Source organism: Argentina silus (genome assembly GCF_951799395.1).
Source record: "Argentina silus genome assembly, chromosome: 2".
Classification (NCBI taxonomy): Eukaryota; Metazoa; Chordata; class Actinopteri; order Argentiniformes; family Argentinidae; genus Argentina; species Argentina silus.
In genome coordinates this window covers 20,166,843-20,189,469 of record NC_139656.1, presented here as the reverse complement: position 1 = coordinate 20,189,469, position 22,627 = coordinate 20,166,843, and the positions used below count along the sequence as shown (strand labels likewise).

Here is a 22,627-nt window from a genome sequence, read left to right as displayed (position 1 = left end):
CTGCACAGACACACTGACCTAAAGCTCTGGAAGGATTTTACCTCAGAGTTCCCTTCACATGGAATTGTGTTTGCCTTAAGATTAATGCTTCCTGTGTAGGGAATTGCACCAAGCTTACTACAAGTATGATAACTGGCCTTTACAACAGGCGTCACACAAATGGGCAAAATAGATTCAGCCCTCGACAGGACCCTTTGTCTACCACGGTACATGATACGCCCACTGTTAGAGGACTTCCAGTAATGTGATTCTATGATAAGTGGTGAGTAATACTGAAGTGCGGGTCATCTGTGATAAGAGCACTAACACAGATCCCTCCCTAACCTGCTCTTCATCTTGGGATCATTCATCTCGTCACCTGGCTTTTTTCTTTTCTTTTTTTTTCTTTCTCCTACAGTATGTGAGTCAGGCACCTGTCTTGAGGATTGAAAGTCAGAAGAAGTGTTGCCTTGTTTATGAATTCCTCTCATTGATTTGCATGTAGAGTGGGAGGTAGGCAGGGCTGTTCCATCTGCTTCCTGCCCTTCCCCTGCAGTATTCACATTTCTCTGAGTGAAAGGTGAATCAAGTTCAATCATTGATAACAAGAGGTATTTTTAGTGTCTCTTGCTCCCTTCCGACATGGGGGAGAAATGACCAGCAGCACATGATTCAGTCATGATTTACCCCTCTCAACCACAGCTAACACTATGCTGCTACTGTAATACTCCATGTGCACCAGTGCTGTAGAACTAAACACTACACACACACACACACACACACACACACACACACACACACACACACACACACACACACACACACACACACACACAGACCAAGCCCCCGACCTAATGAAAGCTGTCTGCAGCAGGCTATTTGTGCTGTCAGTATGGCCAGAGAGCGATGTTGTGTTCAGTCTTTGAAGCAGGCCTGAGAGGCAAGCATGCTGGGCTGGGTGCTGCTGTCTCTGTGAGGCCTGACACAAAGAGCCCATTTTAATGTCAGATCAAGGTCCCGGCTCTGCATTCTGCTGCCCATGTCTGCCTCTCTTGTTTTTCAACAGAGGGCCTCTTTGGCTGGGGTTCAAGCCTGACTAAACGTGAATGTATAAATATACCCAGCGTCCTCGTACATCAAAACACTCATTGTTTTACACAACTCTGTGTGACTTAGGCCTATTAGATAACTACTGTTTTGTTTTTTGTTTGTTTTGGGGTTTTTTTTTGGGGGGGGGGGGGGGGGGGGGCTTTTACAATATCCTTTTTATTTTCCAGAAAATGAGACGCTCATTGTTTTAGAGGTTTGCTTTGGCCCCTAGATGCGCAGTCAGGCTTTCATATGTTCTGGAATAGAGTCTGGAATAGAGTAACACTTTTCCTCAGATAGCATTGTTAGCATTGCTATATGAGTCAGAACTGATAACAGGCCTCTCTCTGACCTGGTTGAAACAATATACACTCCCTAATGTTTCCCTTTCAACTTTCCAAGGACTCATTTTTATAATCTTTCATTTTCTTCTTCTCCTTGTGTGTAGTGTCATTACCATCACACACCTCTTTGAATGGACATAACTGTCAGTTAAATGTCACAGCATGTTAAGAAAAAAACCTGACTTCTGCACGAAATAAACGTAGCCTGTTTTATACACTCAGAGCACGCCTCACAGCAAGCTCTTAATCGTTGGTCTAGATTGTGGTGATTAATTAAAAAGCTAATCTCATCAGAGGCGCAGAGCTTAGCCCTACTTGGGTAATCAGTCTTCGGAGCTCAACAAGCACTGTCCTGTCTCTCTGTCACGTACCTGACCCAGCACCCTACTGTCCACTGTCTCTGTCTCTGTCTCACATACCTGACCCAGCACCCTACTGTCCACTGTCCTGTCTCTGTCTCACATACCTGACCCAGCACCCTACTGTCCACTGTCCTGTCTCTCTATCAAGTACCTGACCCAGCACCCTACTGTCCACTGTCTCTGTCTCTGTCTCACATACCTGACCCAGCACCCTACTGTCCACTGTCCTGTCTCTCTGTCAAGTACCTGACCCAGCACCCTACTGTCCACTGTCCTGTCTCTGTCTCACATACCTGACCCAGCACCCTACTGTCCACTGTCCTGTCTCTCTGTCAAGTACCTGACCCAGCACCCTACTGTCCACTGTCTCTGTCTCTGTCTCACATACCTGACCCAGCACCCTACTGTCCACTGTCCTGTCTCTCTGTCAAGTACCTGACCCAGCACCCTACTACCCACTGTCTCTGTCTCTGTGTAACACACCTGACCCAGTAGGTCTACGCCCTTAAGCTCATAAGGTCCTTCCCAGTAAAGAATGTCCCACCAAGGCCCATCCCAGAGACTGGAGTGACTGGGAGGAGAAACACAATGAACAGTAGAAATTCTTCAGCTTCTCGTGTGTGTTTGTGTGTTTGTGTGTGTGTGTGTGTGTGTGTGTGTGTGTGTGTGTGTGTGTGTGTGTGTGTGTGTGTGTGTGTGTGTGTGTGTGTGTGTGTGTGTGTGTGTGTGTGTGTGTGTGTGTGTGTGTGTCTTACAACATCTGGGCCCTGCACAGCTGGATGGGTGTGATTTGAGAGGGTGGGGGATGGGTAGGGTGAGGCAGTGCTGTAAGCCTTCTTCATTGTATTAGGCCCCTCATGGAGCGAGATCAGGCACTATTGTTAATGCTGTATATTGATAGTCGTACGTGCGTGTGTGTGAGAGAGAGTGAGGGAGCAGGAGAGAGAGAGAGCTCTTTAAAATGTAATCTGTCCCAGTCTGTATATCTTGACACAATGCAGTATACTGTACGTCAGACACTGCTCTCATCCTCTAGCTTCATCCGTGTTTATCCTAGGACAAGGCCTCCTGGTCACATGGTCACAGCATAGACATGTTTCTCATGGCTTGGGGCCCCACTGTCTGCCTGTACTGTGTGCTATTGGATGAATGTATGACCTCCAGTCTACAAACACTTAAAAAGTAATTGTGTGTGTGTGTGTGTGTGTGTGTGTGTGTGTGTGTGTGTGTGTGTGTGTGTGTGTGTGTGTGTGTGTGTGTGTGTGTGTGTGTGTGTGTCTCAGGGGGTTGCCTCTGGCTAAATGGGTCAGGTCCCCTCACACAATAGTGGTCGGACTGTGAGAGTCGCAGGGCTACATAGTGGAAGGCAGCCCACCCAACCCTGTACTAATTCTAGTTATGAATAGCATCTACATTAAGCTGCCATGATAATCAGGTAATGCAGGGGTTAACTGTGTTCATTACATATGGCGAGTTCAAGTACACTCATACCTCCACCCTGAATTTGTTTGTTAGAAAAATGTTTAGATGTTTTTGTTTCATTTCATCAGTCCAGTAAATCATGAGTCATATTCCCAGTCAGGCCAGTCCAGACATGCACTCCTTAACCAGAGGCGAGTCCCCAAGATTCTTAAGCTATGCCGTGTCACTTATTTTTACCGCCCCGTCTCACCCTACTCCTCAACTCTGCTTAACTAACCATCATCTCAGTTTCTGGGCACGGCACCAAATACCAGGGGATCCTCACTGTACGCTCTCTCCACCATGGCCTGTCAGCAGCAGTCTGAGCAGGCATGAGCATGGAGGAAGAGGATGATTTCCATGATGATGGCTATACGATACAACTTGATTTATCCCCTTGGGGCAATTAGTTAGGGGCTACAGAGTCACTTCATACTGCATATGGCAACTGACATACAGTCAACTGACACAGGAATTTACACCAGACATGCAATCAGAAGGAGTCAGAGAGAGGCATACCTTGCCCCCCCCCCCCCCCCCCCCCCCCAGGCGATTGCTGTGCATATAGTCTGGTAACACATTTAAACATTTACTCAAATATGGCCTAAGGGGGATAAGCTGTCATGAAAATAGTGAATGCAAACTGCTTACTGGCAATTGAGCAGACTCAAACAAATCTTCAGAAATCTCCATATTACATTTATCGCAATAGCTCCACTTGGCTAGCAAGGTGCAACTGCAGCTAATTGAAGGGAGGTTTGAAATGGAATATAAAATGACTTTTCGGCTGGAGATTTTCCAACTGTTACCATATTTAAGTAATTGTTATACCAGACCCTTCGACTGAGGAGTGGGAGCTAGATCAGAGAGAGGGTAATGATAATCATCAGTCTAGTATTGGAGCCTGGGGTCTGCACATGGGCAACATTCTAATGAGTTTTTAGTTGACTTGTTGACTAGGCGTATTGCGAAATGAGTTAACGTTCCTCAAGAAATATGAAGGGGATGAGGGAGGAGAAGAAGATGGTGGTTATGCTAGAGATGAGAAGGGAGCAGGATGATAATGATGATGGTGTTTCATTTGTGGATGAGGAGGGTAAGGAATGATGATAGTAATTTAGATAAGGGTGAGTGATAATATGAGGATAATGATGATGGTGTTTCATTTGTGGATGAGGAGGGTAAGGAATGATGATAGTAATTTAGATAAGGGTGAGTGATAATATGAGGATGATAATGATTAAGATTAGGATGAGGAGGGATAGGATGATGATCACAATGCTGTCAGGATTTTGACTGTTTCTTTTTTCTTCTCTTGACAGTATGTCAGCACTTTTGCATTGGAGGGTTGTATGTTTCAAGCTAAAGGCCAGGATGCCAGAAATGCTTGTACATCAGTTGTTGTGGATGCAGAGATGTAATTTAAAGCTGCAGGCCAAACATGGGAGAGGACAAGGCAGAGGACAGTGCTAGAGAGAGACAGAGTGAGGGAGGGTGCAGGGAGTTCTGTTAGTGTGCTAACTCCAGTAGCAGTGTGTGTTCTAACCCCTAGCCTTGTCTCTGCATTAGTATTACCTTAATCCACAGTGGCAGTGCTGAGGTCCAGCTAAACCTGGCTCACCTACAATGAACCCTCACGCCCTCTCAGATGGTGAAGCATTTCATAGTAATGCTCACTTGAATCTGTGCTGGCTACCTATTCATGTGTAACACAAGTTTCCTAATGTTTTCATAACGTTTAACGTTGGCACTCACAATTGTGCAAACGAGCAATTGCAGGCTGACGCACTCTTAGACATAGCCAAAGTCGCTTCTACAGACTTCTGTTTATCTGACATAAATCCCTGTAAAACCGAAGCGCTCCTATTCACCCATTATGGGCTCCAATTGACTTTTGCTGAAACTCACAGCAGCACAAAAAACAGCCAAACGTTGCTCAATCCAAAATGCAAATGTGGCAGTGTACTCCTGATTAGTGGTAAATGATACACTTTAAAACTGTGGTGATTATTTACATCTGAAAAAAAAAAAAGAGTCTGAGACCGATTTACTCCCTGCAACTGCATGTACCTCCCATGGAGCTATGTCCTGGTTATGAAGGTTTATGAATGGCCGCTACCTGCCTCCTGTATGAGCAGCTTACGCTTGTTGGTACAGAATCTAATGGATTATAATGACACTTTCTCTGTTCTTGTCTTCCAGAGTGCAGCGATGGAGGAAACTGTCATCTGGGAACAGCACACAGTGACCCTTCATAGGGTAAGGGTTAACACCTCTCTCTCTTCCTCTGTCTCCCTTCTCTCTCTAGCTTTCCCTCTTTGTCCCTCCATCCCTCTCTCCCTCTCTCTCTCTCTCTCCTCTCTCCTCACATTCTCCACTCCTCTGTAGCTCTCCCACTCTCTCGTCCTCATCCCCCTCTCTCTGTTGTGGGATGGCCAGCTGCAGGATGTGTGCTGATGGAACACACAATGGCCAGAGCACACAGATGTCAGGAAGAGGCAGTGGGGAAGAGAGAGACATGTAGTTTCCTCTTCCTGTGTGTTTCTGTCCCCTTCCTGTTGGCAGACATATCCGTGGTACCTCAGCACAATTGTGGGGATAAGAAGAGGATACTTTAAATGATCTATGTTTATCCTATTTATGTCTATCGATATTTCATCTTTATTTATTTTTTACAGATTTGATAATGTACTCCAGGTTTCTAAGTGACTGTCTCTGTCGTGTCAACATCACCTGATGCTTTGTTGTTATTGTGGAGGAGCCGTCTAGACTACTCTACTGTTACTTGCAGTAATCTAATTAGTAGCAGCTCTATCAAGGTTCACATGAAATCCCAGGGTGAATTTCAACTCTGTGTAGTGTTTGTAGGATTACTGTGTCACATGGTTGGCAGACATACTGTCCACAGAGTGTTGGGAATACAAAACAACACAGAGAAACATCGCAACACACATATTATTAACTCACTTTAAATGATAGAGGTCATAATTACACTGTAGTAAGGATATAATTATCCAGTTTTTTGACACCCTTTAATTACACAGGAGAAGTGAAACCTCCAGTCCAGTAGTAGTTATGGATGTCTGGAGGGGTTAAGGGTTCAGTCTGGGTGCTGAGCCACACATTACCAGACTCATCATCCGTGCTAAGTGGCGTTCTTGGCCATCTGCCAGGACGGAGGCAGGACTAACTGAGGCTCCAGTTACAGTTGGTGACAGAGTTGACAAACAGACCGTGACTCCCAAATCGACCCCTACCCCCAAACCCTCGAGGCACTTAGACCCCCCAGGTGTAGATCTGACAGGATTGGATAGGTGTGGCCCCTTTCACTGGGCAAGATGGAGCTTTTACATTTTAAAATATGAATCCAATAATCTCAGAACTTTCTGTGGCTCCTTTAAGTGCCACAGAAAGTTTATATGTAATGTGTTGTTACCTATGCCTATGGTCCAGGTTCTTATCGCCCTATACCTCTGTTGTTGTTGTGTGTTTGTGACGTGTGTTGTTGTTGTGTGTTTGTGACGTGTGAGCAGGCTCCAGGGTTCGGCTTCGGCATAGCCATCTCAGGCGGTCGGGACAACCCTCACTTCCAGAGTGGCGAGACGTCCATTGTCATCTCTGACGTCCTGAAGGGAGGCCCAGCAGAGGGACTTCTACAGTGAGTCTTGTCTCTAGGAGATGTACTATGTTGCTGTGGAGAGTGATGCAGATCCTGACCACGATTGAACTGCAACTGCAACTCTTTCTCTTACAGGGAAAATGACCGTGTGGTGATGGTCAACGCAGTCTCCATGGACAACGTGGAGCATGCGTATGCCGTGCAGCAGCTTCGGAAAAGTGGGAAGAATGCAAAGATAGTGAGTGCATCCCTCCAGGGAACAGCAGGAAGCAGAGAGGGGACTGATGACTCACTCAGTCTCACATACATACGAGCAGCACACAGGCAACACTCATGCTGTCTAACACATATACAATCTAACATACATACAGTCTACCACATATATTGTCTTACACATATATTGTCTTACACATATATTGTTTACCACATATATTGTCTTACACATATACAGTCTAACAGGGTATCTAAATGATCACCTCCCTGACAACCCTCCTTCAGCAATGGCCTGTGACCTGCATAAATGCCACCATAGAGATTTGGAGAAGTATGGCTTCATTGAATTGGTTTGGCTCCTTTACACATGACTAATTAGAATCTCTCCCTGTGCTCCCTCTTTTAGACGATCAGAAGGAAACGGAAGGTCCAGATCCCGGTGTCCCGGACAGGGGACAGAGAGACCATGTCGGAGCACGAGGAAGAGGACACTGATGAAGATGATGGTTACGAGGGGCAGAGTGGCCGCAGTGGGCCCAGCGCCTACGGGGGGGCAAGCGGGGGCACGGGCAGCCGACGGAACGAGCGCAGCAGTAGCGGCAGACGGGATCGCGAGCGCAGTGTCTCACGAGAAAGAAGCATCTCGCCGCGCTCTACCCGCTCCCAAGCCTCCACCGCACCTCCCCGCCCAGCCAAAGTCACCCTTGTCAAGTCCCGCAAGAATGAAGGTGGGCGAGAGACCTACACTCATAGACATAGTATATATTTACGGCTTATTTTCTTATTCCATTGATATGCCAGGGTTCTCCCTAAAGAATGTAAGAGTGGCGCAGCGTTACGATGTTCCTCTGTGAATTCAGCATTATAGCTGTATTTTTTGTGCATTTTGACATGAATAATGACATGAGTCTTAGTTTTAATAATGCAATCCAGTGCCATGCTGTTCAAAGTCCTGGGGAGAACCCTTTATGCTTACTCTGCTCTGCTTAGGTCCTAGGTATGAATTAATTAATTATGTTAATCATTATGAGGTAATTTACCCTTATATCATCATGGCCCGCTAATGTAGGTTGTTCCATCAGCATAACTCTTGACCTCTGACCTCCTTGAAAGGGCTGGAGTGTATTCTACATGTAGAAAATGTAGAGTAAATGTTCCGAAAGCTGTAGGAATGGACATGAAACATTGTCTGCTCCTCACACATGGCCCACTGGTGGTATTTCATGTCCTCTGCTAACATCCTTTTTGTTGTTGTCGTTCACTCTGAAAGCAGAATATGGGCTCCGCCTGGCCAGCCACATCTTCGTTAAGGACATCTCCCCTGAGAGCCTGGCAGCCCGGGATGGCAACATTCAGGAGGGGGATGTAGTGCTGAAGGTAAGAGCAGAGAGAGATGGAGCAGAGAGAGGGGTGTGTGGGTGGGTTGGGGTGGCTGGGTGAGATTGGGGGGTGGGGGGTAATATCACTGAATCTCCAGTACCTCTAAACCAACCTCATCAACATACCCAGTTTTGTTACAATATCTCTTTCATCTGTTTCCTCTGTGAATTTGTGCCTCTGAGAGAAGCCTGAAGTTTGAGGTCACAGTTCATTAGTATGCCTCTCCACGGCCAGACATTCCAGGAATTTCAGGGCCCTATTGTTTCTGAGCAGTCAGTCAGTAATGGGAAAGATTTACCACATCACACACCTCATGAGAATGTGCTTACAGAGAACTCTTGTCTTCCGGTGTTGTACATATAAAGAGGGAATATAATATTGCCATGGGACTTAAACCCACTCATATACATATTTAAAGGAGTGGTTCATGTTCATTTCATACAACGTATATGTTGAATCTGTCACTGCAACAGATAGGACTAAAAGCACAGTGAAGTGCCATACATTTTTAAACCTCATTGTGTTTTTCATGCTCCACTCAATGATTATGTTTACCTCCACTGCAGAAATGAGTCTATAGTATTTCTTCAAGTTGATCCTCTGCCCTCTTTTGCCACCAGATCAATGGCACAGTGACAGAGAATCTGTCGTTGATAGATGCTAAGAAGCTGATTGAAAGGTCAAAAGGCAAGTTAAAGATGGTGGTCCAGAGAGATGACAGGGCCACATTGCTCAACATCCCTGATATGGACGACAGCATCCCTTCTGGCAACAACTCTGACCGAGATGGTGAGAACCAGTACTGAGTGTGCCTTGACAAGCCAGTGTTGGCACTCTAGCTGCTGCCAAATAGGGGTCCCATTTACTAACCAATCTCATGTTCAATGATTCCATTTTGAATATTTTTTGTTTTGCTCAATATGGTACAATATAGGGAACTAAGTCACAATTTTCCAGTGGTAGTTAAATTGAGAAATTCTGACTTTGATAATTTTTCCTTATAATTGACTTTTGTTTATTCAGTTACTTAGGAATCAAATAGCATGTGAAGCACTTCTTTATTTTTCACAGACATTTCAGAAATTCATTCACTTACATCAGACCATTCCATTCGATCCCACGATCGAGCACGTGGCAGTCGATCCCGCTCCCCCGCCAGGTCCGAGCCCTCCGACATCTCCAGACACTCACCACGCCAGATCAGCAATGGCAGGTAAGACAGCCCATCCCACTTCCCTCATGTTCTAACTCCAACATTTATATAACATACCATTACCCTGGGACACATCACACACACACACACACACACACACACACACACACACACACACACACACACACACACACACACACATACATCTACAGTACTGCTGCTCCAGTACCAGACATCATCCTAAAACTCCTCGTGCTTAGTTAGACCCTCTTCCAGTGTATAGATGAATAGATAAAGACCTAGGATGAATAAAACATGGCCCCTGGGTAACAAGCACAGAAGTCACATGATGGCATGATGTCATTGGTCACATGGAGCCAAAGGAGAGTATATTGATCCATCTCCAGGTAGATGAAATCCCTCCATACATAGAGATCTCCCTATAGCTCTCACCATAAATCTCTAGTCCCCAAAGGGAGCCTCACAATAAGGCGCAAACAGGTGAATGCATCAGTCAGTGTGATAACTATTATCTTTAGAAAGCAATGATATGAAGTAAGCTCAGATGTCAAAATGTGCCTCTTCCATTTTCCAACCATGTAAATGTCTTTGTTTGCACTTGTTTTTCTTTTCCCTTCATTTCTATCATTTCCTTCCCACATCCCCTCAGTTGGAGGCTAAAGTAAGTTTGCGGGGAACATCCAAGAGATACAGTAACCGAGCTTGACAGACACGTAGTGGAGACTAGCGCACGCATAGCCGCATAGCTGACTAAGTAGATTTAGAGAGAGCTAAACCAGTAGACGTGTAGATGAGGTGCCTTGACAGAGCGAGGCCTGACAGTTTCTCTCAGATTAGACAGGGCTAGGAACTGTGAGCTGGGCTGACTGGGCTGGCTGTGTTGATGCCGGAGGCTAGGGGGAGCCGTGGAAGGCTGCTGGTTTCAGATCACACAGCAGCCATATCACCACAATTAAGGAGGATGTGGAGGGATGGCCCAGATGGAGCTGGTGTGTCTCTGATGGCTCGCCTCAGAGCCCTGGAGGGAGGGAAGGCTCTATTAAAAGCTCGGGACACAGACCCAACCCAAGTGCTGGCTAGCTAGCTTCCCTCTACTCGACCATTAACTTCCACATATAGTGAACCTCCATGCTGGTCAGAGCCCATTTATGGGTTGTTGGTCACTGATACCTGAAATTCCCAGCAAGAGCTTTTCTCTGAGGTCAGGAATCACCTGAAGTTCTCCCTACATATTTGAGAGAGATTATACCTAGACCCATTAATACCATAGAACCCTCTAGTGGCTGACTACTTTGTGTTTGTATTTTCTTGTTGTTGTTGCTAGCTTCCTCTGCAGTGCTACGTGTGTCTGCTGTAGACATCCTGATGGCATGAATACAGATAGGCAGCTGTACCACTGATCTGAAATGGAAAAACTGACAGGCGGTTGGCAGTGGCTCTGGTCTCTCCTCTCTTCTCTGGGACATCAGCCTGAGCCTGTATGGAAACAGATGAATAGAAGTGAAGAATTCCATGGAAAACAGAAAGAACCACTGCCGGCAGTGGCATGGCAATCCTCCATCCGAGGTTGGAGAATAAAGCCTGGATACATACAGTGCTTTTGGAAAGTATTCAGACCCCTTCATTTTTTCCACATTTTGTTGTGTTATAGACTCAATTTAAAATGGATTAAATTAAAAGAATTTGCCATCAATCCACACACAATACCCCAGAATGACGAAGCAAAAACACATGTCAGAAATACCTCATGTACATAAGTATTCAGACCTTTTGATATGACGATCTTAAAATTAGCTAAAATGCAAAAATGTTATCAACAAATCACTCAGTAAGTTGAATTGAGTCCATCTTAATGCAAGGATAATAGTCTTTGTTTTTATAGGGTCCCTGATTTGCATAGGAATCAATTACACACTGTGTGGATTAGGATGTCACTACCAACTAAGCAAATTTCATAATTTTCTCTTGATCTTGACAAACTCCCCAGTCCCTGCCATTGACAAACATACCCATAACTTGATGCAGCTACCACTGTGCTTCACATGAGAGATGGTGTGGAAACTGCATTGCATGTGCTGGATTTGCACCAAACTTAATGCTTTGTAGTAAAACCAAATTTCCAGACACTTCCTTTGCTGTATCACTTGAATTCATTGTTGCAGCACAATTATGGATATGAGAGAGATAATTTTCCATGAAGGGATTATTTTTGGCCACTTCGTTTTAGTCCAATTTTGTAGAGTGACTGAGATGATGTTGTCCCATCGACTGTACTTTTTCCTCTCCACCATTCAACTTTGTAGATTTTTGTAAGTCTCCCCAGGCCTCAGGGTTGCATTCTTGAGCAGTTTTGTTCCTTTCCATTTGCTCAGTTTGTAATGACAACCTGATCCACATAGTGTGTAATTGATTCTTATGCAAATCAGAGACCCTATAAAAACAATGATATTAATTCCAAAATTACATGAACTATTATCCTTGCATTAATATGGACTCAATTCAACATACTGAGTGATTTCTTGATGACATTTTTGCATTTTAGCTAATTTTAAGAGTGTCATAGCAAAGGGTCTGAATACTTAGCTTACTGAGTATTTCTGTATTTCAATTTTAATAAATTTACTGAAATTTCGAAAAACCTGTTTTCGCTGTGTCATTCTGGGGTATTGTGTGTATAACAGAACAAAATGTGGAAAAAGGTAAGGGGTCTGAATACTTTGCGATGGCACTGTATGTGTTACTGATTTACAGCTGCCTATTTGTCACCAAGCCACTTTAGCAACCAGCTGCTATTTACCACCGCCACTTTACTGTCAACTGTGGAATAACTATTCTTGTCTCAATGCAGGATGGCAGGGTCATTCTTTCACAGAGTACTCCCACTGTAAGTGTCATGATGCAGCACACTGACAGTATTTGTTGAGAGCATCGTTCTTTCTCTTTCTCTCTTTCTCTCTCTCTCCATCTTGTTTTGTTCACAATTTGTCTAGCATATTGAATTGTGTTACTTGTGTGCTATTTATATAAGTAGCGTGCCTGTGTGTGTGTGTGTCTGTGGGCTTAAGCGCAACAAAAGTGTTTTTTTATTTAGTTGACAAATGAGCCCTGCAGTGCACACTTTCTTTGTTGTTTTGTAAATTATATAAAAGTGTAATCTACTCGGTGTACGTAATACGAAAGTATTATTCTCCATGCAAGAGGGTGCAGGCCCAGGGTCGGCACCAGCCCATGTATATATTAGGCACCATGCAGGGGGGCCCACAGGAATTTGACACACTTCCCACAGAGATTTGCCCCAGAACCAGATGGTTCACACAGTTTGGTTAGTTTTGGAGTAGACTCTTTTCACAGCCGATGTATCTCCAACACAACAGTTATGCTCATAAGGGCATTTCGGAGGTTGAGACCCCAAAAAATAATCCAACGTGATTGGATCTTACTTCAATTTTGGAAGACAAAATTCTATTGAGACAGAGGAAGCTCCTCCCTGACCCCGACACAGTTGTTCATTTTCGTCCTAGAGTTGTTAACAGAAGCTAGCTAGTTAGTTAGAAGTTAGCAATGGAGATGTCCAAAAGTCTAAAAACTAAAAGCTTGCTTAGCATTTTTAATTTTAAACCGGGATATGCTTGCTTGTGATATCTGATTCGTGCTACAACCTGTCAGTGAATTTCATTTTGAACATCAACAGCCCACCCACTTCTGACTGCTCAGTAATCATTGAACAAGGTATGTTTGACAGACTCTGAAGTGTAAAGTATGCAGAGCGCTCTGAGAGACTGTTCAATGCATTTGTGGGAGAAATCTGTTATTGTGTTGTGTTAAAGGGACGCGGAACAGTGTGCTTGGTTTATAGCTATGTAGCTAGCCTCCTGGACATGGTTTTGTTGGGGATTTCCCTAAAATCACTGTAAAATCACTGTCAAAAATAGCTGTGCCACTGTCAATTTTTAGAGGGATATTTTCTGATTGGACAGTGGAAATTCAAAACATAAATATCTCTGAGGCCGAGAATTATGTGAATTGTAGAATAATTATTATAATAAAATATGATAATTGAATTATTGAGATGATTGTATTCCCATGGCCAGTTACACAGTTTAGCCTATGTTTTAAAAGAGTAGTCACAGGTGGAGGTGGAATGCTCTGGCCCTTATGTACTGTAGTGTGTAGAGAAGGGAAGCACACAGTAAATGTGGTGAGGTGAAGGGAGAACACACAAGGATTTATGTGTGCTTGAAGTGTGGCCTCTTAACACCATTCCTTCCCAAGCTCAGGAGATTTACTAGCAGAGAGGCCACTGCTAGTCCCACTCTCTGAGTGACGAGTCCAGTGGTGTTGTTATTCATCCCCAGGCTGCAGCCGCTCTCCTTATGATCCCTCCCTACAACAAACACTCCTTACTACTGTATATGTTAAACCAGCACAGATTATCACCAAGTCTACCGTTGAATAATTGTGAGAGCTCTGTTGGTTGTAATGCTTTCACTTGAACTCACAAAGGCAGGAAATACACATGACGAAAGGGCCGACTTTCCAAACAGTTTTTCAACCATATTTTTTTCATGTTTAATCTAATTTATCTTTTGGTAAACTGCATGCTATAATTTTACAGATTCTGTGTGTGTGTGTGTGTGTGATGTGCTGGGTGTAAGATGGTGGCACAGACCGTACCTCCCCATTCCTGTGAGAGAGTTGCTGAATGCTGGCTCAAGTGCAGCGCCAGCGAGAGGTCACGTGACCAGGCTGGAATTTGCCCATTGTTCTATGCAGCAGAGCTGGTGGGGCTGCAGAGCAAAGCAAAGCATAGATGGGTCCTGTCCTGTTCTCTTCCCCCTCACAAAGCCAAGCATTCACACATCTGAACAGCCAGTCCCCCTGAACTGGCCCTGGCCGAGATGCCACCGTGACGTAGTAGAAGCTACAGAGTGAAATGCAATGCCTTGTCTGTGTAAATAATGTTATTTTAGTGATATAGATTCAGTGATCAGATCATTTGCGATGCATACAACTCTCAATCAAACATTTACAGAAATGTGTGCTCCAATGTGCCAGCTTGGTCTTTGGTTTGTCAGTGGAACTGTTAGTCTGAGACCAGAGCAGACCAGACCACAGTGGAGATAGAAATAGAGGTGAAAAGGTGCGACCTAGATGGGTACGGTAGTTCAAGCTCTCCTATTTTTAAGCTCCTTATAGTTTTTAATTATTTTACTGCTCCTGTGTCCTTACCCCTTGTCATGATCCACTCACCCCATACCATTTCCCTGTGGTTCTCTCTTGCATCTGTACGTGATGTGAAATGGCGCTCTGGCTATAGCATACACAACTTGCTGCCTGCTGATGGTAGAATGATGTCCATCTGCAGAGGCGCTCACACATTCTTAAACATACCACACTAATACACACACACAAACACACTAATACTGTACACACTTGTGCACCCTACCCACTGTACTGTATGTGTCAGAGCTGACACTACATGAGCTGACACTACATGCTAGCCTAAGCTGTCAGCTCTACTGTTTACTGTTCCACTTACAATAGTCTGTAAAGCACTCCCCCTCAGTGGAGATAATAAAGAGGCTGGACAGCCTTCACATAATCTGTTTAGTTACACTCAAGATGTATCTGTAGTTTCTTTTTCTCACCACAATTGCTACCATTCTTCCACCTCACAGTCTAGGCCTGTAGGCAAATGAACAAACAACAAACAAGAATGAACTGTGTGTGTGTTTCCAGCCACAGAAGTCGGGACGAGGAGAGGATGTCCAAGCCGGGATCCTTGTCGACTCCTGTGAAAGGATCAGAGGAGGCTCTCATCTCCCAGGCCAGTGATAAGCTCGACAAGCAGATGCCCCCGCTGCCAGGTCAGGGTCCTCGTCCTCAGCAACCTGCTGCCCCCTCCATGCCTGCCCCAAAACAGGCTTGGATGCCCACCATATTGTCTGTCTGTCCCCCTCTCTCTTCCACTCCTTGGATTGGAATGCACTCTGCGTCCAGCCTTTCTTGAGTGCTATAACTACCCCCTCCTTACCATAGTCTTTCACAGCTTTCTGTGGAGCAGAGGGCGCACCTGTTAAAGGACAGGCAGATGCTAATACTCTAGACCTTTTTGTTGTTTTTAAAGGAAACTGCTATGCATTAAACCAAGTTTTGTTAAAAGCTGTATATGCCATGGGCCAGTTTCCCCTCTGATTACCATGCAAATTACAAACTGTATTGCCCTTGCTGTAGTTGTATATCATTGTTTATTTATTCTTTGTCATGTTACTGTTCTGTTTAGTAAATTAGATCTGAAATGAGATCAGTGTTTTTTATTTATTTATTTATTATTAAGAGGCCTACTTAGTTGACAGTTGTGTGTGTGTGTGTGTGTGTGTATTTCTGTGTTTGTCCTAGAACCCAAGCCAGTATATGCCCAACCCGGCCAGCCTGATGTGGATCTGCCAGTCAGCCCCTCTGATGCCCCAGTGCCCAGCGCTGCCCATGATGAAAGCATCCTCAGGTAGCCCTCACTAGCACTGTCAGAAGAACCAGTCCTACCTTTGATGCCTATGTCCATCTTATTATCTGATTAATCACATCCCACTGTCTAATGGTTTTCTGTCTGTTTGTCCCCCTGCCTGTGTCTGTCTTCCTGTCTGCCCTCTCCCCAGGCCGAGCATGAAGCTGGTGAAATTTAAGAAGGGGGAGAGTGTGGGACTGCGGCTGGCTGGAGGGAATGATGTGGGCATTTTTGTTGCTGGAGTGCTCGAGGACAGCCCTGCTTCCAAGGAGGGGCTGGAGGAGGGCGACCAGATTCTCAGGGTAGGGAAAACAAAGCAGCAGACACCATCTCACTGCCTAGCTTCTGCATTAGTCTTTCCGATTTTTTATGTGGCACCTCACTCTTTCCCCTTTACAGCTTTTATGTAACAATACATTTATGTGGGCTCACATTGCATTGGTTTGGCCTTTGCAATATATAGCACTATGGTACTTGGTAAGTGATTAGGTAACATGCCAGATTTCCCCCAACATGTGAGTTAAATACTGCTCTAGATTTGTGTTTTTTCTTTAGGCAATGTTCAAGTTTGCTGTTTTTAAAAGTGCACAGTATGGGTGGATTGTGATTTTTATATTTTCCCACACCAGATGGACTTCCAGTGTATTTGAGGAGAGCATCTGTTATTGTTGTAGTAGTAGCAGTCTCATAACTGCCCACGCTTGCTAGGAAAAACTTGACCCTGAAACTATGTGAGACTTGAGTTGCCATTGTGGCATGTCTGAGTCAACGCCCGGCTCATCTGAGTCCAAAACTCTCCTTTGTTTGCGTGTAGCCACACAATGGAGGTCATTGTTCTGAAGCTTGGCCATGGCCCCTCAGTAGTACTGGACACTGGAGAAACATTGTTGATATCAGGCTTGGATTAGTTTAGTTGTGTTTATCGTGATCCAAATTTAATGAAACCCATCATGCCGTATCCCTTCCTCCCACACCTCCACTAAGGTCAGGGTGGGATGTGAAGACTTCTGCTTGCCTCCCTCCCTGCTGTACAAACACACTGACTTCTAGGACTTTGTTTTCCATCGGTAGCTTGGTTCTTCTGAAAGTCTGTGAACGTTTCCTGGCCGTCATGGTGTGCTTGTTGAGATAAAGATGAAATTGAAATTTCTGAGAAGGATGAAGGTGTCTCTGTGTGATTCGGACCATGTGTTTCTGGTTGCTGCAGAATAAATAAACAGTGTATTGTGCTGAGGACAGCAGGGGGGAGGAGGTTTGGAAGTAGACGTGCTTGCCCCTGTAGAGCTGAATCCTCTGTTCTTCTCTCCGGTAGGTAAACAACGTAGATTTTGCTAACATCATTCGTGAGGAGGCTGTGTTGTTCCTACTGGATCTGCCCAAAGGTGAAGAGGTCACCATTTTGGCCCAGAAGAAAAAGGATGGTAAGCACTGCAGGGCAAGAACGGGAGAGAACGTGATAGTTGAATGCATCTTTAGAATCAGAATCAGAATTCTTTTATTTGGCCAAGTATATTTGCACATACAGGAAATTGACTTGGTGAGGTTGGTGCATGGACATAAAAAACAAATAGCAAAAAAATAGCAAATAGATGGGATGTTACAAAACACAATGTTTTGTGTTTGCATGACTTAAGTCAAATACATACTTAAAATATTTGGAACTATTTGAGTTGGTAAGCCAGCCAAATCGCAATTAGGGATCACTGCTTTTAATATGCATAAAATCATGTAAATAATGAGCCCAAGAATAACCACTGCCTAGCTCATAGACATCCAAGTAACACACTAGGGACTGTGGCCATTGGACTGTAATAAAGCCTAGCTGAAATATTTTCTCCTACTGAATTTCTTCACTCATTTGTATTATCTCGCTACAGTGTACCGGCGGATAGTGGAGTCAGACGTAGGCGACTCCTTCTACATCCGGACCCACTTTGAGTATGAGAAGGAGTCTCCGTACGGCCTGAGCTTCAACAAGGGCGAGGTGTTCCGCGTGGTGGACACCCTCTACAACGGCAAGCTGGGATCCTGGCTAGCCATCCGCATCGGCAAGAACCACCAGGAGGTGGAGAGGGGCATCATCCCCAACAAGAACAGGTACTGCACCATACCTGCCATGTGTTGATAAACACACATTTCAAGCTCTATTTTAACAATTCAAAAACTATTGTTGATCTAAGCACTATGGCATATGGCGCTATTGCTCAAGGGGCATTTTAGATTTTTTTTTTGCAAGTTTGGTGGTGGTATCTGTCGGCGTATATGCCGGTGGTACAGTAAAAAGGCTGGCTTTAGATGAGTACATGAATGAGAGGTGTGTCGAGGGCTTGACCACTCACTGACCAATCAAACGTGCTTTATAGCAAAATCTAAGAAGAGCTCCACTGTGTATTTACGGTATTTGGTCGATTCAATAGCTAATAGGCTATTGAATTGTCAGTTTATCAAATAAAGTATCACTTAATTGCGATGACAATTACATAATTAGCCAAACGTTATCTTGACACACATAGCCTACTGTCATGTATCAATAGGCTTGCATTTGCAATAATCAAGTCCTACAAGATTGAGCCAGTAATGTTGAGAATTCTTGAAGCTTTCACATCAGCTATGCATTTATATTTATATTTATATTTATAGACCATCTGTTAATAAATGAAGTAGGCTAGAAATGTAACATTCTAGACTTTTCAAATTAACAGCATTTTATGCTTCAACGCTGTCAAAATTGCTGTCATGTACAGCTGCGTTTGCAATAAAAGGTGATTTTTAGTTTAGATTTTTAAATGTCCTCGCTTGCCTGAAACTGGCACCTTGGAGCATATTTTTAGACTCACCTCAAATAACGCCACCCCTCTCACGCAGCGCAAGTGAGCTGATCTGAGACTGGTAAATTGCCAATCTTGGTGTTATGATTAGAAAATACTACAGCGGCAACTTTTACAAGCTGAAATTGCCAACACACTTGCCTTTGACCATTACCATTACTTACGAAAAAGAGTCCTTCATGTTGTAGAGATTATACCTGACAAAGGCACTGGTTTGTTGCAAGTAAATGGTTGGAAGTAATAGAGTGTTCGACTTTCTCCATTACTTTCGTGTTGTAGAGATAAGATAGCAAGCTGCCTAAGTAGGACACATTTGCATTATCCAGTTTCTGTTGACAACTGTAGAGTATGAGTATTAGCAATGAGCCAGCAGCCTTGACAGCTTCCAGCTACAGATTCCACAACGAGGTGCAGACAGGGGAGATTCCACACCTTCACTACATACCAGAATGACACATATTTATCACACACACTTTTGTAAATATTGCACCATAGCTCTGCTTGCACATTGAGTCCTTGGCCATGCCGAAGCTCTCTACTGTCTAAAGTTCACTCGACTTTTGCCTCCACAAAGGTATAGATAGATATGTGTGATGAGAAACCAATGAGAGTGATGATGAGATATCATACAATATTTGAGGGAAGGGGTCAAGGGTCAGAGGTGTATCATAGGCCATGTTTGCAGTTTCCAATCAGTCCAAATCCAATCCTCTCTTCTGTCCCACAGGGCCGAGCAGTTGTCTAGTGTGCAGTACACTCTTCCAAAAACACAAGGGGGCGACAGGGCTGACTTCTGGAGGTTCCGTGGCCTGCGCAGCTCCAAGAGGAACCTTAGGAAGAGCCGAGAGGACCTGTCCGCCCAGCCGGTCCAGACCAAGTTCCCTGCCTACGAGAGGGTGGTGCTTAGAGAGGGTAGGTGCCAGTCTGGTCCCACACTCCCTTTGTCAATGTCCTGAGAGGCTTTGTTAATGTGTGGTGTATACAATGGAGGAAAAAATGAATAATAATGACAATGATTAGCTGCCTATTCTATATGTATAATCTATATGCTTCTGTATAGTCTACAGTAAATGCTATATAGTATGTACTATACTACTACATGGTCATTATGCTACTGTAATTTGTTTGCTTGTTTACCACTGTGATGTTTCCTCCTCTGTGGAACAGCGGGCTTCCTGAGGCCTGTGGTGATCTTTGGGCCTATAGCCGATGTGGGGCGAGAGAAGCTGGCTAGGGAGGAGCCTGAACTGTTTGAGCTGGCCAGTGAGTAGCCTTCAAATCACATCTCCCTCTGTGTATGTATGTGTGTGTGTGTGTGTGTGTGAGTGCCACGCTACACAGCTGGAACAGCACCGTACTACTTAAAACATAGGGGCTAGAGCCCTCATCTGTCCACTTCACCTCCTCCTGAGGCAACAGCTCCTTTAGGACGGAGTGCACATCTTAACACCCTCACAAGTGTTGAATTCAATAATCAATAATCAATAATCATAATCTCTCCAAATTCCACATGTAAAGTGATTCCACCCCTGGACATATTTGCGTAACTCATGCGTCTATATAACTGTATTTTCTTTTCAGAAACACAGCAACATGAAGGAGGGGAAAGTATGTCATCAAGTGCATCAACTTGTTTTATCAGTAATGCTAGTTATAATCAGTGTGCTAGTTTATGCCAGTTAGTGGTTCATGTTGTAGATGTGTTTTTCATTAGAGTATATGGCCTGATTCAGGGAGGGTGCACCATTGACAACTATTCAGCATGTGCACAGTCAATACCCCATAGATGGTATGCTGCCTAAATAACAGTTCTGGTTCGAGTGCGTCTTCCAAGCCCTCGCTCTTGGTAGTGTGATGAATGATCAGAGATAAGAGGTCTATGATATTGGTGTGTTTTGTAGACTGAAGGTGCCAGATGTGTTTAGAAGGCTGCTCTGTAGGGCTGGAGTGGTGATAGAGGCCTCTTCCACTACCAGTTCCTGTCACGTTTGTCTTGAGGGCTAAGATGTTAGATTTCACCCTGGTCAGTTGGCTTGCCCTGAGGTCACAGACAGACAGACAGACAGATAGACTCAAACCTACTGTAGCTATATCTAAATCATCAACCCTTTAGAAAAATTCCTATTGATAATCACAGAGGTGACATCATTTTTTTCCTAATAAATCTGAAATTATTCTTGGCCTTCTTGAATGTGCATTATCCTACTTCAATGCTTTGCACATGTAACACATTTCCTGCATTGCAGATCTACTGTAACGTATGTACTGTAGTTGCACGCGCACATTCATAATTTCACTTCTTCTATTTCATCTCCCAACAAAAAAGGCTTGAGGCTATTGCATGCATACAATAGGGGTCTAGGTAATGAAGTGTCAAGTGTGGTGAGTGTAGTCATATGAAACAGTAACACTGTCCATTGTGCCTCTGCAGAGAGTGAGCCCAGAGATGCAGGCACAGACACACGCAGCTCCGGGATCATTCGCCTGCACACCATTAAACAGATCATTGACCGGGTGAGACCTCACGCACGCACGCACTCACACACCCACTCCCCGCATGCAAACATGCAAAGACATACTCACACACTCATTGGATGGCACACTGTTGCTCTCTGCTGTGCAGGAATTTAGAATCAAATCTGTTTTGGTCATCTCTGTAGGACAAGCATGCTGTGTTGGACATCACCCCCAACGCTGTGGACCGCCTCAACTATGCCCAGTGGTACCCCATTGTAGTCTTCCTCAACCCGGACAGCAAGCAGGGTGTGAAGACCATGAGGACGCGCCTGTGTCCCGAGTCCAGGAAGAGCGCCCGGAAGCTGTTTGAGCGAGCCCTCAAACTGAGGAAGAACAACCATCACCTTTTCACCAGTGAGTCTCTGAGAGGGAAGGAGGGAGCGTAAGACCAGAGATAACTGCATTGTCCCCAAGAGGACATTTACCGTTACAATAACACATCACATAGGTGTCATATACATGATTAGAATGAGTGGGGGACAGAGAGCCAGATTGAACACAGAGCAGCCGGGTGTGCTGCAGTGTCGGTGCTGACTTACTGCATCAGCTGGTGCCAGAGTAGAGAGGTTCAGAGTGGGGGCTGCGCTGAGCTGAGCTGGGCTTTGTTTTATTCTGTGAGTCTCCTCACGCAAGACCACTCATCACTGGCGTCCCACAGGAGCCTGGCCGTCACTACACACACTGTACCCGGCATGCCCTGCTCCAGTGTGGAATGTGACATGGCCCTCATTTGTTACCGTCTGCTGGCAATTAAGAGAACAGCAAGCATGCATCCACCCTCCCCTCTTGTGGAACACTCCACTGTGACTGCTTGTGGCACTTACTCTTATAGAAAGTCTTACTTGTGATGACTGATGTATAGTTGATTCACTTACAATAAGTGCATTTGTCTTAAGTAAGTCCTTCTGGATGAGAGTGTCTGCCAAATTAAAATGTAATCCCTTCATTCTCTTTAGTTCTCCTCTGTTTCATCCTTCTGTCCTACTTTTACAGAAGTCTTCTATTTTATCTATTCATCCTCCAAGTGGCTCCTCTATTCCATTCCATTTCATCCCTATCCTATTCGGTACTACTCTATTCCATACCTCCTTCCTCCCTTATGTTTGTGGAACACTCTTCTATTCCAGTACTTACCTATTCCACATGGGAGAGAGGG

At 44.6% G+C, this 22,627-nt stretch overlaps 1 protein-coding gene across 7 annotated transcripts in view; it reads left to right on the top strand.

Moving 5' to 3' along the window:
* Positions 1-22,627, top strand: part of tjp1a (tight junction protein 1a) — a 48,705-nt gene that overhangs the window by 13,777 nt on the left and 12,301 nt on the right. For 3 of the 7 annotated variants that reach the window (XM_083664970.1, XM_083664969.1, XM_083664964.1), the window contains exons 2-18: positions 5,438-5,494; positions 6,769-6,893; positions 6,990-7,092; positions 7,474-7,795; positions 8,338-8,444; positions 9,068-9,236; positions 9,519-9,660; positions 15,361-15,488; positions 16,021-16,126; positions 16,278-16,428; positions 17,439-17,547; positions 18,004-18,223; positions 19,682-19,866; positions 20,122-20,217; positions 20,536-20,562; positions 21,386-21,468; positions 21,615-21,825. In XM_083664970.1, the coding sequence (XP_083521096.1) occupies positions 5,438-5,494; positions 6,769-6,893; positions 6,990-7,092; positions 7,474-7,795; positions 8,338-8,444; positions 9,068-9,236; positions 9,519-9,660; positions 15,361-15,488; positions 16,021-16,126; positions 16,278-16,428; positions 17,439-17,547; positions 18,004-18,223; positions 19,682-19,866; positions 20,122-20,217; positions 20,536-20,562; positions 21,386-21,468; positions 21,615-21,825 (2,341 nt within the window). The remainder of the gene's footprint in view (positions 1-5,437; positions 5,495-6,768; positions 6,894-6,989; positions 7,093-7,473; positions 7,796-8,337; positions 8,445-9,067; positions 9,237-9,518; positions 9,661-15,360; positions 15,489-16,020; positions 16,127-16,277; positions 16,429-17,438; positions 17,548-18,003; positions 18,224-19,681; positions 19,867-20,121; positions 20,218-20,535; positions 20,563-21,385; positions 21,469-21,614; positions 21,826-22,627) is intronic. The other 4 variants (XM_083664965.1, XM_083664966.1, XM_083664968.1 and 1 more) reach the window with 4 other exon arrangements.